Source organism: Colobus angolensis, unplaced genomic scaffold (genome assembly GCF_000951035.1).
Source record: "Colobus angolensis palliatus isolate OR3802 unplaced genomic scaffold, Cang.pa_1.0 Scaffold446, whole genome shotgun sequence".
In the NCBI taxonomy this organism is placed as follows: Eukaryota; Metazoa; Chordata; class Mammalia; order Primates; family Cercopithecidae; genus Colobus; species Colobus angolensis.
In genome coordinates, this window is record NW_012117888.1 from 111,870 (window position 1) to 126,038 (window position 14,169).

The 14,169-nt window shown below is 38.6% G+C and overlaps 1 protein-coding gene across 4 annotated transcripts in view; it reads right to left on the reverse strand.

Moving 5' to 3' along the window:
* Positions 1-694: 694 nt before the first annotated feature.
* PLS3 (plastin 3) overlaps positions 695-14,169 on the reverse strand; it is an 89,470-nt gene continuing 75,995 nt past the window's right edge. For 3 of the 4 annotated variants that reach the window (XM_011957531.1, XM_011957533.1, XM_011957532.1), the window contains exons 8-16: positions 13,109-13,251; positions 10,177-10,272; positions 7,236-7,431; positions 5,674-5,752; positions 4,283-4,397; positions 3,934-4,067; positions 3,109-3,232; positions 2,765-2,889; positions 695-1,939 (exon numbers count right to left, since the gene is read on the reverse strand). In XM_011957531.1, the coding sequence (XP_011812921.1) occupies positions 1,807-1,939; positions 2,765-2,889; positions 3,109-3,232; positions 3,934-4,067; positions 4,283-4,397; positions 5,674-5,752; positions 7,236-7,431; positions 10,177-10,272; positions 13,109-13,251 (1,145 nt within the window). In that variant the 3' untranslated portion in view covers positions 695-1,806. Of the gene's footprint in view, positions 1,940-2,764; positions 2,890-3,108; positions 3,233-3,933; positions 4,068-4,282; positions 4,398-5,673; positions 5,753-7,235; positions 7,432-10,176; positions 10,273-10,545; positions 10,573-13,108; positions 13,252-14,169 lie in introns of all 4 variants that reach the window. The other variant, XM_011957530.1, reaches the window with a different exon arrangement.

A 14,169-nucleotide genomic window follows, 5' to 3' on the forward strand; every position in this document is an offset into this window, starting at 1 on the left:
AAATGTATCCCTTTTTTATTTTATGTCTTTGGAATTCAGGTGATATTTAAAAAGGTCTTTCCATCTCTCAGATTTTAAATGCAAAATATTATATAGTATCACTACGTAACCAAATCCTCAGTAGACTACACCTTATATTACTCATTCACACAAAGGCTTAAAAGGGCACTGATTGTCAACAAGAGATGATTTTGCCACCCAGGAGACATTTGGTTATCTCGGGAGACAATTTTGGTCAACATGACTGGGGATGTGCTGACATCTAGTGGGTAGAGGCCAGTAATACTGCTAAACTTCCTACAATGCACAGGGTAGCCCCTTCCCCTGACCCCAACGAAGAATTATCCAGCCAAAAATGTCATATATAGATGAGGTTGTGAAGATCTCCCATGAACCATTTCTCCTCTGTGACTGTTCAGATCCCCACTGTTTCAGGATATGTATATCACAGAACATTGAAAAGATTGAAGGAGGTGGAAAAGAAAAAAAAGCAGGAACTGGATAAAGAAATTTTGGTAAATTGGAGAAAACTCTTTTACTTCATTTATAGTGTCCTTAATTCAGTACCTCTAATTCTGCTCCCAAAACTCAAATTTAACAAACACCATTTTATAGAATACATCAGAAAAATGAAAAGAAAAAATCCTGACAAACATTGTCATACTTCCTAAGAGACAAAAGCATGAAGAAACTGATTGTTATGTAAATGCCTTTATTTGAATTACTACATTGCTACCAGATTACATCACTTTTCAGAGTTAGAGTAACATAATACCTTGGAAACTATAGCAAACAGCTTGACAAAGCAAGAGTACATTAATTCCTACATATATATGTTTATTTTTAGTGACCACAGTTCTTTGTTTTAGGTGTAAAATTAAAAAATATATTGTACACTTAGCATACTCAGCCTACTAAATCCCGTCTAAGTTCTGAGCACAGTCTGTACTCAAAAGTATCATATTCAACAGCATTTTAAATTTAGAGAGAGAGTCTGATGATACAGGCTTTAAAACAAATAAGCATGTATTGAACCAAGTGATTTAAGACAAAATATTTCAATTGTTTACAGCTTGGGTATGAGAGGGAAGATGCAAATTTAAGGTACATTTTTCTTCTAGCTACGATGTATGTTTTACTTACTTGAAGACCCCTTTAAAAAAGTAGCAAAATCAGCAGTCTTGTTTAATGTAATCAAAATATTCTTAAATGTACAAAAAAGGATCCTGTAGAAAGAATACTGTAAAAAGATACTGATCTTAAGAATAAAAGAATAAGAAAAGCTTCTATTACATTCTGCACAGCCAGTTACTTCGGCAGATTTTCAGTACTACAAAGATAAGCAAAGGATACTCATATCCAAATACCCTCTGACCATAGTTCTCGAATAAGAACTAGCATACTGGATGGAAAGCAAAATTACTGTCTAATAATATTCATATCCCATCATCTAAGCGAGTCCCAAGAGAGGGACATTCTAAGAGGGCAAAAGATAACAGAGCGAGAAATAACATACAGCAATGGGAAATGTCAAGGGCAGCATTCTAGGAAGAGAGAGTAAAATGTTTTGGCTATGAGCACATTTCAGGCGTGCCTGACAAATCCAACTCTGACTATGGGAAAGAGGAGTTGTTTTTATTAAACCCTTTCCCCTGAGGGCTCTCATGATGAGCTAGTCCTGTTAATCAAAATGAAAAGTCCTTTGAATGGCCAAGAGTTCCTTAACCCATAAGCACTTCACCTGGAAATAGCTGACCTGCGATTCATGCACCTGGGAGCAAGGCTGTTTTATTCAGATTGGTTATTTTACACTCTCTTCATTCCCCTGCCCATCAAACATGCAAACACAGTCATGACCATCTTGGGCTTTACTTCCACAAGGTCTTCAGGGAGAGCATATACTCTGGCTCCAATCCTTCTAGCCATTGACACTGCATACCTATTTTAGGGGGAAAAAATTAGGATGAAATTCTTGTCAGTTAAGGACACCACGTAAGACATCTGTTTCCTCATATATAATTATTATGCTGGGATGCAAAAATTCCATATTGATAGTTCCAATTAGAACAGTTTTGTTTTTTGTTTTCTTTTGATTTTGGTTTTGATTTCACTTTGAAGTTATAGTAGGTTTTTAAGCTCTATTATTTGGGGCCAATAATATTTATTCACTCTTTTTCTCCAATGTGAGGTGAGAATTAAGCTTGAAGCACCAACTTTATATAAATATATATAAATTGTTTATATATATATATAAGTAATTACCTAGGCTGTCTATACAATCCATGTTAATATTCTCATTGCACACTCATGTGATCTTAGAGATATGAGGTGGAAAATCATGCTAAATGCAAAACCCAAGTTGTTAGGCAAATGCAATGAATACTTCCAAATATTCATGAGAGGGTAGACAGTCTACATGGCACATGGACAGAGTGGCTGGACCAAAAACTAGAAAAGGTAGACAAAGGAAGGGACAGAAGAACTGATATGTTCTACATTATTTCCATAATCCACTGAAGCAACAACTGACTAAGCACCTAGTAGGCCAAGTACAAGGCTAGGCTCTTATAATTTTTAAAAATTTAATCTTCATAAAATCTCTAAGGTAAGTATTATTGCCCCCAGTTTACTGATGAGGAATCTGAGGCTCCAAGAGGTTTCTCCCAAGGTGACACCACTCTTACATGGCAGAACCTGAATTAGAATTCAGATCTGTCCAGCTGCAAAGCTGTGTTCTTTTCATACTATTGGCAGTCTCCCTTACTTGGCATTATTGTGCTTGTCATCTTCTGTTAGATTGCCACTCTTCACAAGGTCATAGTTTATACAGCCTGGCTGGATGGCATCAATTAAATCCACAACTGCCAAACTGGAGCTGATCGTCTTGTCCTAGTGTGAAAGGAGAACAAATCTGAGAATTTTGATACATACAAATTAACATGTGCTTACTTATATCAAGTGTCCAAAACAAAACCCAGTGAATTCATAAAGAATCGTGCCATTAGTCCAACAATAATGCTCACTCACAAAGAAGCCAAAGGTTGCCTTCCCAAATGATAGATGTTATCTCGCAAACATAATATTTAATAGTCAAATATGGATTCTGACCTTAAAACTCTGAATGGAAGTTGATTTTCCAGCTTCACTCAACGTTCTGTTCACCCAGTTCACAATGATGTCATCATTGGCTTTCTGACCATCTCCAAGATCTTCCAGGACATTGAGGGTGTATCTAAAAGAAGCAGCAGAAGAAAACGTCACAATCTACTTTATGAGGAAAAATGCAAACATCAGAAAGATGCTTTATCTTCCACTTTTTATATTCCTTAAATTTCAAGGACTAAAGATTTCATGGAAAGAGATTCACACTATGTGAAAAAAATATTTTAAGCAGTAGTGGCTTGCTACTATTCTACCCTTTGTAGTGGTGACAGAGGAGCAGATTGACAGTGCTTTAATGAGCAGGTCCAACAGCCTACTGCAGGCACATTTTGTACTATTCCAATAGTGGTAATGGCATAAAATAAGCTGTGCTTTGGATGGTGCCCAGTCATAATGAATGCTTTTCAGCATTATGGTGATCTTCATCAGCATTACAGAGAGAGATCTTTATTTTCAAATGAGCACGAGGATGTTCATAATTTTGTTCTGACAATTTTTTAATTCACTGACACAAAATGAGGTCGAAATCTATGTGTCAGGCTTCCTATGTTTTAAAAAAGGGACTAGCCATAGTTCTGCTGCCTAATTTGCAAGGAAGCCTCTCCCACTTAACATCCAACATATATTCATTAATTAAACTCATTTTGGAGTATAAATACAACATATTTCAAAAGTGTAGTCATTGACATGTTCACTTATTAAACACAGTGAGAACTAAATCACAGACCTGTGTGACAGTAAAGACTAAACAGCTAAAATTGTGTACTATACCTTCTCATCAGCTGCCAGACTAAAGCTAAAGTCAGGGTTTGGTTCCCATCATTCAGGTCTTGCCCTCCAATGCCAACGAGGGAGAATTTAGCAGGATGCTTCCCTAATTCAACAGCATAGTTGCAGTTTTCTAGCTGCAAAGGCACAAGAGTAAATGGTTAAAGACTTCCATTTGTTTAATCTGCATACATGTGTGTGTGTCTTGTATAATGCTAGGTATCAGCACACAAAAACAAATAAGACACAGTTTTTGCACTCAAGAAGCTCAGCGTCAAGAGTTTTAGAAACAAAGGAATGAATCGAGAATAAAAATACTCTAACAAAGATACACAGCAACTTAATTATCTACCTTTTTCATGTTGGCTCCCAGTTTCGGGTATGGAGGTTTATTAACCTTACTCCAGTCAACGGGAACTTTAATTCGTTCATATAACTGTAAGATTACCAGGGCATCTTGCAGGTCACTAATGATTTAAAAATAATGTAATCAGTGTTTTCAGGAAGCTGGGACTTGACTTACCTTAAAAACAACAACACTACATTATCAAACAAGATACATAAAACCATAAATAATACCTAAGACTCATATTTTCTATCAATCTGTGCTGAAAATAGAGCTAAGACCATCCAATTCATTTATAAGTATTTATTGAGAGCTTACTGTGAGCAAGGCACTGTTCTAGAGGCTGGGCCCACAGGACGAAAATCCCTGTCCTTGCGTTAGAGTCAGAGAGATAGACAATAAACAAGTATATGGATAAACAAACAATACAGGGGTGTTGTTTGTTTTGTTAACAATAAACAATTTTACAGGTATATGTAAGTGCTATGAAGAAAAAAAGAACTAGGGTTAGGTGTTACAGAGTAGCAGGTGGTAGTCAGGAAATCTTTGAATCAGTGACTGGAATACAGTAAGGGTATAAGCCATTATATGCGAGCAAAGAACTTTCCATGCTGAGAGAAGAGTGAGCCAAAGTCCCTGAGTTGTTGTGGATGGTCTACTTAAAGGATTCCCTGGTCTCTGTTTCTTTCTTTTTTACCTTTCTTTTTTTTTTTTTCCTCTCTTAGAAATAGGATCTCACTTTGTTGCATCCAGGCTGCAGTACAGTGGCACAACCCAGGCTGCAGTACAGTGGCACAACCATAGCTCACTGAAGCCTCAAACTCCTGGGCTCAAGTAATCAGCCTCAGCCTCCCAAACGGCTATCTGTTTCAAAATATAAAGTATTGGGAGGCCGAGACGGGTGGATCACGAGGTCAGGAGATCGAGACCATCCTGGCTAACCCGGTGAAAACCCGTCTCTACTAAAAATACAAAAACTAGCCGGACGAGGTGGCGGGCGCCTGTAGTCCCAGCTACTTGGGAGGCTGAGGCAGGAGAATGGCGTAAACCCGGGAGGCGGAGCTTGCAGTGAGCTGAGATCGGGCCACTGCACTCCAGCCTGGGTGACAGAGTGAGACTCCGCCTTAAAAAAAAAAAATATATATATATATATATAAAGTATTTGCTCCCTAGGGTACTATAAAGACATTTATATATTCTATCACTTACAGTTAATGATCATGTAAATAAATAATTAAAGCTTTTGTGTATTGGGAAAATGATGGAAATCACCACTCGACATTTTCCAATATAAATAATAGCTACAAATTAATATCTAGAAAATCTTTAGAGCTATCATTATTTAACATCCATTCATGACATTCATAACTGTTTACAATAGCAGTAGGCAGGCTTACGCATAGAGATGGTTTACATGGGGATTGACACCAAGAGAGTTCATCCAGTTACGGAAGGTTCTTTCTTCACGAGTTTCTCCTGTTAAGAATATTCACAAAATTAAACACTTTATGTATGTGCATACAGTGCCAATCCACATATTAGATTATTTTCTCTCTCTATTCAGATCTAGAAGTTTTCAATAACACGAGTTTCCAAGCATTCTCCTAAGTACATACATTCTCTCTAGATACAGGCTTATTTTTAAAATTTGAACTTATTTTAAAATTAAAGAATACAACCTTATTCTAACCAGTTAAGCAATTTAGAGGTTTATGAACTTTTTATAGTCTCCTCAAATCTTTCTCCAATATTTCCTCAAATCTGCATCCCTCAAAGTAACTGATGTTATCAGTTTAGTTACTGGTTTTATAGAAACATCAGTGAACACTCAATGAATTACTATTTGCTTTATTTATTTATTTATTTATTTATGAGATGGAGGTTTGCTCTTATTGCCCAAGCTGGAGTGCAATGGCGCGATCTCAGCTCACTACAACCTCTGCCTCCCAGGTTCAAGCGATTCCCCTGCTTCAGCCCCCCAAGTATCTGAGATTACAGGCGCGCACCACAACGCCCGGCTAATTTTTTGTATTTTTAGCGGAAACGGGGTTTCACCATGTTAGCCAGGCTGGTCTTGAACTCCTGACCTTAGGTGATCTGGCTGCCTCGGCTTCCCCAAGTGCTGGGATTACAGGTGTGAGCCACCATGCCCGGCCGCATTTCTTAATTTTTATAGACTATACTTCATGCATATATAATTTGGAAAAGGTAAACTCTGCCTTTCCAAAACTTAAAAAATTAGTATATATTATCATTTGTTTTTTGAGGAGGTAGGGGTGAAGGGAGTTGGGGTTAGTTCCAGTTACACTGACTGTGGATGAATGAAACATAAATTTATACTAAATTTACAGGTCAAACTGAATGCATATGTGCACTTTTTTCCTGATGAGAGGATTAAAAAGTGGTCTAACCCTAAAGATTAAAACTAAATACTGATTTACTAAGTGGCTTTACATTAAGTGATTCGACTACTTTTTTTTTTCTTTTTTTTTTTGAGACAGAGTCTTACTCTGTTGCCCAGGCTGGAGTGCAATAGCATGATCTCGGCTCACTGTAACCTCCGTCTCCCAGGTTCAAGTGATTCTCCCCTGCCTCAGCCTCCCGAGTAGCTGGGATTACAGGCACGTGCCACCACGCCCAGCTAATTTTTTAATTTTTAGTAGAGACAGGGTTTCACCATGTTGGCCAGGCTGGTCTCAAACTACTGACCTCAGGTGATTTGCCCGCCTCGGCCTCCCAAAGTGCTGGGATTACAGGTGTGAGCCACTGCACACGGCCTCGACTACTTTACTTAAAAAGTTCACTTGTATAGTCTTTTTCTGCCAGTTTTTACTCAACACTGGCATCTGCTTCTTGCAGATATAAAAAAACTTATTAAGTCTAGATTGTAAAATCATTATGGCCTATGTATTTCTACTCTATAGTCCCACATATTCGAATTTGAGAAGTTTTTAGTTACCTTCTAATAGAGTCCAGTCAATATCCTGGTTCTCTGGCTTAGTTAGTGCTGGGTATTTATTAAACAGGTTAGCCACGAAAGCTAAGTTGAGTTTGGGGTTTCCACTGACAACATCAGCAGGGGTAACAAACTGTCTGCAACCTAATTTATCTGCTTGTTGAAGCATACTCTCAGCTCTCTTCAAATCATCTGTTTCCTGTTGAAACAAAATAGGAAGACTTTGTCAAAGGCCATACTAAAAATGTAGAAAATGTCCCCACAATCATAGTCTGGGTATACAGTTCTACTTTCTTTCAGCCAACATATGGTACTTACTATAAAATTGTTTTGAATGCAAAAAAAAAAAAAAAAAGTTAGCCCTGTTAGAGGTGCAGTACTTTTAATATACACTAGACGGCGCCAGATCACATCGCAAACTACAGAGTACCTTTAACTAAATTACATTAAGAAAGAAGTTATGCAAAACCTTGGGGGAAACTCCCAGATTTTGTTTGAAAATCTGTAGAGAAGGCCGGGCGCGGTGGCTCAAGCCTGTAATCCCAGCACTTTGGGAGGCCGAGACGGGCGGATCACGAGGTCAGGAGATCGAGACCATCCTGGCTAACACGGTGAAACCCCGTCTCTACTAAAAATACAAAAACTAGCCGGGCGAGGTGGCGGGCGCCTGTAGTCCCAGCTACTCCGGAGGCTGAGGCAGGAGAATGGCGTAAACCCGGGAGGCGGAGCTTGCAGTGAGCTGAGATCTGGCCACTGCACTCCAGTCCGGGCGACAGAGCGAGACTCCGCCTCAAAAAAAAAAAAAAATCTGTAGAGAAAAAATATACATTCACCATCTTCACTTTCTCCAGTTCCACTTTTCCTTTTTTCCTTCTCAATAGGAAAACAGCTTCAATTCTCCTTTTAAGCCATCTCAAGTTAAATATTCAGATAGTTTCAGTAGAATTATGTTAAAATTTTTTTTCAAATGTACTTATCTACAATGAATCTCTACTAATTATTAAATGTGAAAGGGTATTAACTGTAGTCCTACTTAAGTCCCATTTAGAAAATAGTGTTCATTTTCTGTAAATTGTGGGTTCATTCTCCTCAACTTGGCTTATTTTATTTTGCTGATTTACTACTTTCTGCTTTGGAGTTTCTCCTTTTCTCTATTGGCTCTCAGCTGAACTTCACTGAGGCTTCTGGGTACTGTGCATTAGGTCAATGAGCTTCATGGCAGAGTCGACTCCCTGGAACCCAGGAACCTCTGGGGCTGTGTTATGCAGCAGAAGGAACTGGAAAGGAGGGCACTGTTGGAGAGCCAGCTAGAGAGAGAGGAAGTTGGGCTGAGCTGTGGAAGTCGGCTCCCCTGGCTGAGGGAGAAGATAGATACCTTTATTCAGTTCATGTTCAAATCCCAAGGGAAATGCTTGTGAACTGTTGCTTGAATTGAAGAGAAGCAGAGAATCTATTTTTAGTGATTTTTTTTGAGCATAGGGAGAATGGTGGAAGGCAAGACCAAGGATTAATCTCAGGGAACTGAAGGATTAAAAAAGTTAGGACGAAGGGAAGGGATTTTTTCCATTACAAAGATCAAGAGAAAAAAGTTAAACTGAAATTGAAAAAAGGTAAAACTGTTCGGAGTTAACATTAGGCCTTGGTTGGACGTGGTGGCTCACGCCTGTAATCCCAGTACTTAGGGAGGCCGAGGCAGGAGGATTGATTGAGCCCAAGAGTTTGAAACTAGCCTGGCCAACATGGCGAAACCTCGATTCTTGAAAAAAAAAAAAAAAAAAAAAAGGCCCTAAAGAAGGTGTAAAGCGGGAAAAGGTGAAGGACACTGAAAACCATGAGAATAGCATGAGCAAAGGCACCTGGGTGGTGCTGGGAAGGAAGGTTGGGGTGGGGAATACAGACTTTTAGGGAAATAACACTGGCTAGATTTTAGAGCAAGATTTGTAGGGTAAGTGCCAAGCAGAACATTTCAGACTGAATTCTAGAGTCAACAGAAGAATCCTTGTCGGATTCTGAAGAGGGAAGAGACAAAAGAGTGTTTTAAGATCAATCGGATTGACTAGAGAAGGGGTATATCAGAATCAGTTAGTATACTGATGCCATTTACCCTGGTATCAGATCACATGGCTAGCCATCCCAGACAGCTCCCTTCTTGGACAAGATGGCCCCTCATTCCTACCAAGAGTGACCTGAGCTGAAGAGTTTTGCATTTAACATACAGACAGAAATATAAGCACACAAGTCAGTTACAAATTTAGTTCTGGTAAGGGCAGCATAAAAATGGTTTAGCCAATGTAATCCACTCCATCCTATGGCATAATAGGACAGATATATGGATTTTGTTAATTAGGAGCATGCATTCCATATCTAATGGGTACAAAAACTACAGATTCCTAGAAACTTGGGACTAAATAGTCCAGTCTAACTCCTTACTTTATGGATGAACAAAGTGAAATCCAATTTTAAGAAGGAACTTGCCCAAGGTCACTAAACAAATTAGTGACATAACCAGGGAACATGGTCTCTGAGATTGATTCCCTAAATTAGATTTCAGAGATTGGGAGTTTGTAAAACATAATCACATTACTCTCAACACAGGAATATGAATATATGTATATATGAATATACAGTCACTAAATCTATTACTGTGGTTGTAATCCAAATACTTGGAAAAGGTTAGCTTCTAGTTGCTCATTTCCCCATACTTGTTTTGAATATTTTATGCCATTCACATAAATCAATACCACAACAACGATGGAATTCACTAATAATCAAAATAAATAAAAGCTAGTTTTCTGGCCTCTGAATTACATGTACAGTAATACATTTTAAAATAATGCTTAAAATTGCCAACTCCACTTCATACAATTATAAAAATTATTGTATTTATAAGAAATTGACAATAATTTTGGAAGATTGTAGAATTCAAAGGAGCACTTATACTTACATTGAAACCTGACATGTTAATATCTATCCGTGGTTCACCTTCCTTTTGTCCTTTTGGTGCGATTTGATTGAGAAGATGGAAATAGGCTTTGGAATCCTACAAAGAATTGAAAATGTCTGTGAGATCACAGTGACAAGGAATGAATGTATCCTATTGTCCCATGTTTGGAAGCCTATTTGCATTGGAATTTTGAGAATATATGGCACAAATCTCTCTGCCTTCTAATTTAACAGGTGTCTTCCCCAGAAAAGTCCATCTATCTGGCCTTATATCTGTCTTGCATATGGATGAACTGGATTTTGACATGACTTCACAATTATTAAAGTCATCGATACAATAATGCTAATAAACATATAACCAGTTCTGTACCTTCACTGAATTACTGAAGTCAATAAGCTTGATAGACAAAACAAGCATTTAAAAAAGTAGAAGAGCAGAAATCCAGGAAGCATAGAAGAAAGAGAAAATAAACAGGTTATATCATTACAAAGCATAATGAATATACCACACCTATGAAGAAGAGATTAGCTATGTTATAGATGTATTTAATTGTAAATTTAGATGACAAAAGCATTAAATGATAAACATTTTGGTTGCTAAAATAACACTGAACCCTCTATGATCTGAATGTACTTAAAAAAGCAAACGTCTCTTTTCGTTTTAAACCCCTGGACTAAATCACTTGAATGCTGTTTTCTTAGAATCCCAACACTGAAAACAATGGGGTTGGCTCACAGTCAACATGAATTCAGGTTGCGTGGACAACTCCACAAAACACAGTTTGAAAACCATTGTACTCGCACAAACGCTTATTAAGAGCCTTCACACACATGTCAAGTAAATTCCTGCATCTTTGGAATGCTAGAGGACAGGAATTTGAGTGAAGATTTCTTAATCCTGCCATATGTGAAGACCACCTTCCAGGTATGATATTAATAGTTTCTTGTTACTGGTCCAGACAGGCTATGAAGAAGTGTTTCTCATAGTCTGTGTGCATACTAACACCTGAGGAAGTTGCTCAATATGTGAATTACTGAATCCAATTCCTGAGCTACCAAATGTAAATGTCTGGGAGCTGCCCAGAAAGGTGCCTTTTAAATCAGCTACCCAAGTGAGTTTGAAACTTGGTGCCAGAAATGATTCTAAGAATGGGGAAAATCAGGTGATTGAAAGCTATTTCAGGCAATTCTTAAATAGCCAACTCCGATCCTATCATTCGGGGGGCATAGCATTTACCTCTTAAGGAATAGCGTACTACAGCTGTGAAAGTGCTTTCACTTCCAATTACTTGCTAAAGCTACATAAACAATTTATAATCTAAACCTATGGTCTTGAGAAGAACAAGTAAAGAGCAGACCCAGCAAAATCTGTATTTACTACCCTGAAAAGGGCTTTACAGGTGAAAATTTGAACTTGAATACAGATAAACTGGAAGTTAGTTTTTGCATTACCAAACAATTCTTTCCTTTTTAAAAATATTCATGGCCGGGCGCGGTGGCTCATGCCTGTAATCCCAGCACTTTGGGAGGTCGAGGCTGGCGGATCACGAGGTCAGGAGATCGAGACCATCCTGGCTAACATGTTGAATCCCTGTCTCTACTAAAAATACAAAAATAATTAGCCAGTCGTGGTCGCGGGTGCCTGTAGTGCCAGCTACTCAGGAGGTTGAGGCAAGAGAATGGCGTGAACCTGGGAGGCGGAGCTTGCAGTGAGCCAAGATGGCGCCACTGCACTCCAGCCTGGTCGATAGAGCGAGACTCCGTCTCAAAAAAAAAAAAAACAAAAAAACAAAAAAAATCAATCGGACTTGGTGGTGTGGACCTGTAGTCCCAGCTACTTGGGAGGCTGAGGTAGGAAGATTGCTTGAGCCTGGGAGGTCAAGGCTTCAGTGAGCCATGTTAGCACCACTGCATTACAGCCTGGGTGACAAAGTGAGACCCTGTAACAACAACAACAACAACAACAACAACAAACCTGGCCAAACATATTGTATAATTACAAGAGAGGGCAGGGTCAGTTGGTCTTATAATTTTGGGGCTATTCTTAATTTTCATGGATGAAATCAGTAGTACAGGCAACTCACTGCTTCCTCTCATCACTGAACAAAATCATATGATTGCCTATGCATAGTATTGTTTTCACAGCCTTGCTGGTCAGTAACGTCTGATGAAGATCCTTAAGTTTTTTCCCCGTGTACCAACATCTGGATGTCAGACACAATTGAGGCAGTTAAGGAGAACTCCACACAATGTTTGCTATGGTAATATTGGCCCTCTCTGCATGAGAAGCCAAAGGCAACATGTAATAAATGTCTTCCTCCATTGTTAGTTTTCCCCCACTGCTCATGATAAACAGCGAGTAAAAAAAAATTCAATTCAATGCAAGAAATATGAGGGTCTTGTATGTGCCACATACTATGTTATAGGCTGGCTTTAGTAGGAGGGCCCTGGAGCAGGGGCTGAGGTAGGATACATAGACATAAATAAGAGCTCATCACTATCCTCGAGGAACTCACAACTAAAGGTAGGATAAAATGACAGGAGAAGCCAAATAAAAATGGTGAAGAGGAAATCGTGAAGCCCTTCCTCTCTCTTCTAGGTGTGTTTACTAACAGGTACACTGAGGCCTGGGAAAGGCAGTTAAGAATAGAATAGTCATGTCCTATTTAATACTCCATGTTTAACAATTGGCAGAATATAACAAATTAGCGTTATAATGATAAATTAGCATAATATTTTTACCTTTTTCCACAAAATAAAACATAGGTGCTAATGCTCCTTATCTGGCTCTACTTCTCTTCTAAAATCTACCTTTAGGACCAAGAGGCAACAAGATTTGGTGATACAGTGTTAGGATTTCCCTCTGTTAAGCTGGGATGAAATCTTCCAGCTATTATATCCCCCCAAAATGTTGTGGTTCTTTGAACAGTTACCTTGATGTCAGCACTAAAGTTGTTAATTTTTTGCCAGCCCGAGTTTTCCAAATGAAAGTTTGCCCATCTAAGCAGAAGCTCTTCTGGAGACAATTTCATAAGTTCCTCCAAAGTCTCACCATCTCGGAGCAAAGCAGCCAAGGCTAGAAGAAAAAAAAAAAAAATCCCACAGTCATTATATGACATAATAATGGTCATGCCAAGTTCATTCAGTCTTTTGACACTGTTAAGTAATAGAGGTGCAAAAACTACTATGACATAGCTCCTGGCTTCAAGATACTCATAATCTACTCAAAAAGATGAATACATAATAGATATAATAACATAATACTACAATTTATTCTTTTCTCTGTTATTCTTCACATTCCAAATACCAAATGAGGTTATGGCCTTTAAGCTTAATGGGAGCTTCACATTATGTCATATGTTTGTATAAATTGTTCTTATTTAACACTTCTAAAGTCAAGGATTTGGGGAAAAATGTTTAAAGTTTGGGAATCTTTTACTTAGCCTTTTGATTAAAGTCAAAGATTCTGGGAAAGATATTTAATATTTGGGAATCTTTTACTTAACCTGTTGATTAAAGTAGCCTAGAAACACTGTGGTATTTGGATTTAAGTATAATTAATCAATTAACTCTTGAAGGCTCAAGCCTATTTTAACAGGAATATAATTCAACCTTATATTTTCTTTTTCTTTTCTTTCTTTTTAAAGAGTCTTGGACTACTGACCAGGCTGGAGTGCAGTGACGTGATCTTGGCTCACTGCAACCTCTGCCTCCCGGGTTCAAGTGATTCTACTGCCTCAGCTTCCCGACTAGCTGGGACTACAGGCGCACGCCACCATGCCCAGCTAACTTTTCTATTTTATTTTATTTTATTTTTTATTTTTTATTTTTTTTTGAGACGGAGTCTCGCTCTGTCGCCCAGGCTGGAGTGCAGTGGCCGGATCTCAGCTCACGGCAAGCTCCGCCTCCCGGGTTTACGCCATTCTCCTGCCTCAGCCTCCTGAGTAGCTGGGACTACAGGCACCCGCCACCTTGCCCGGCTGGTTTTTTTGTA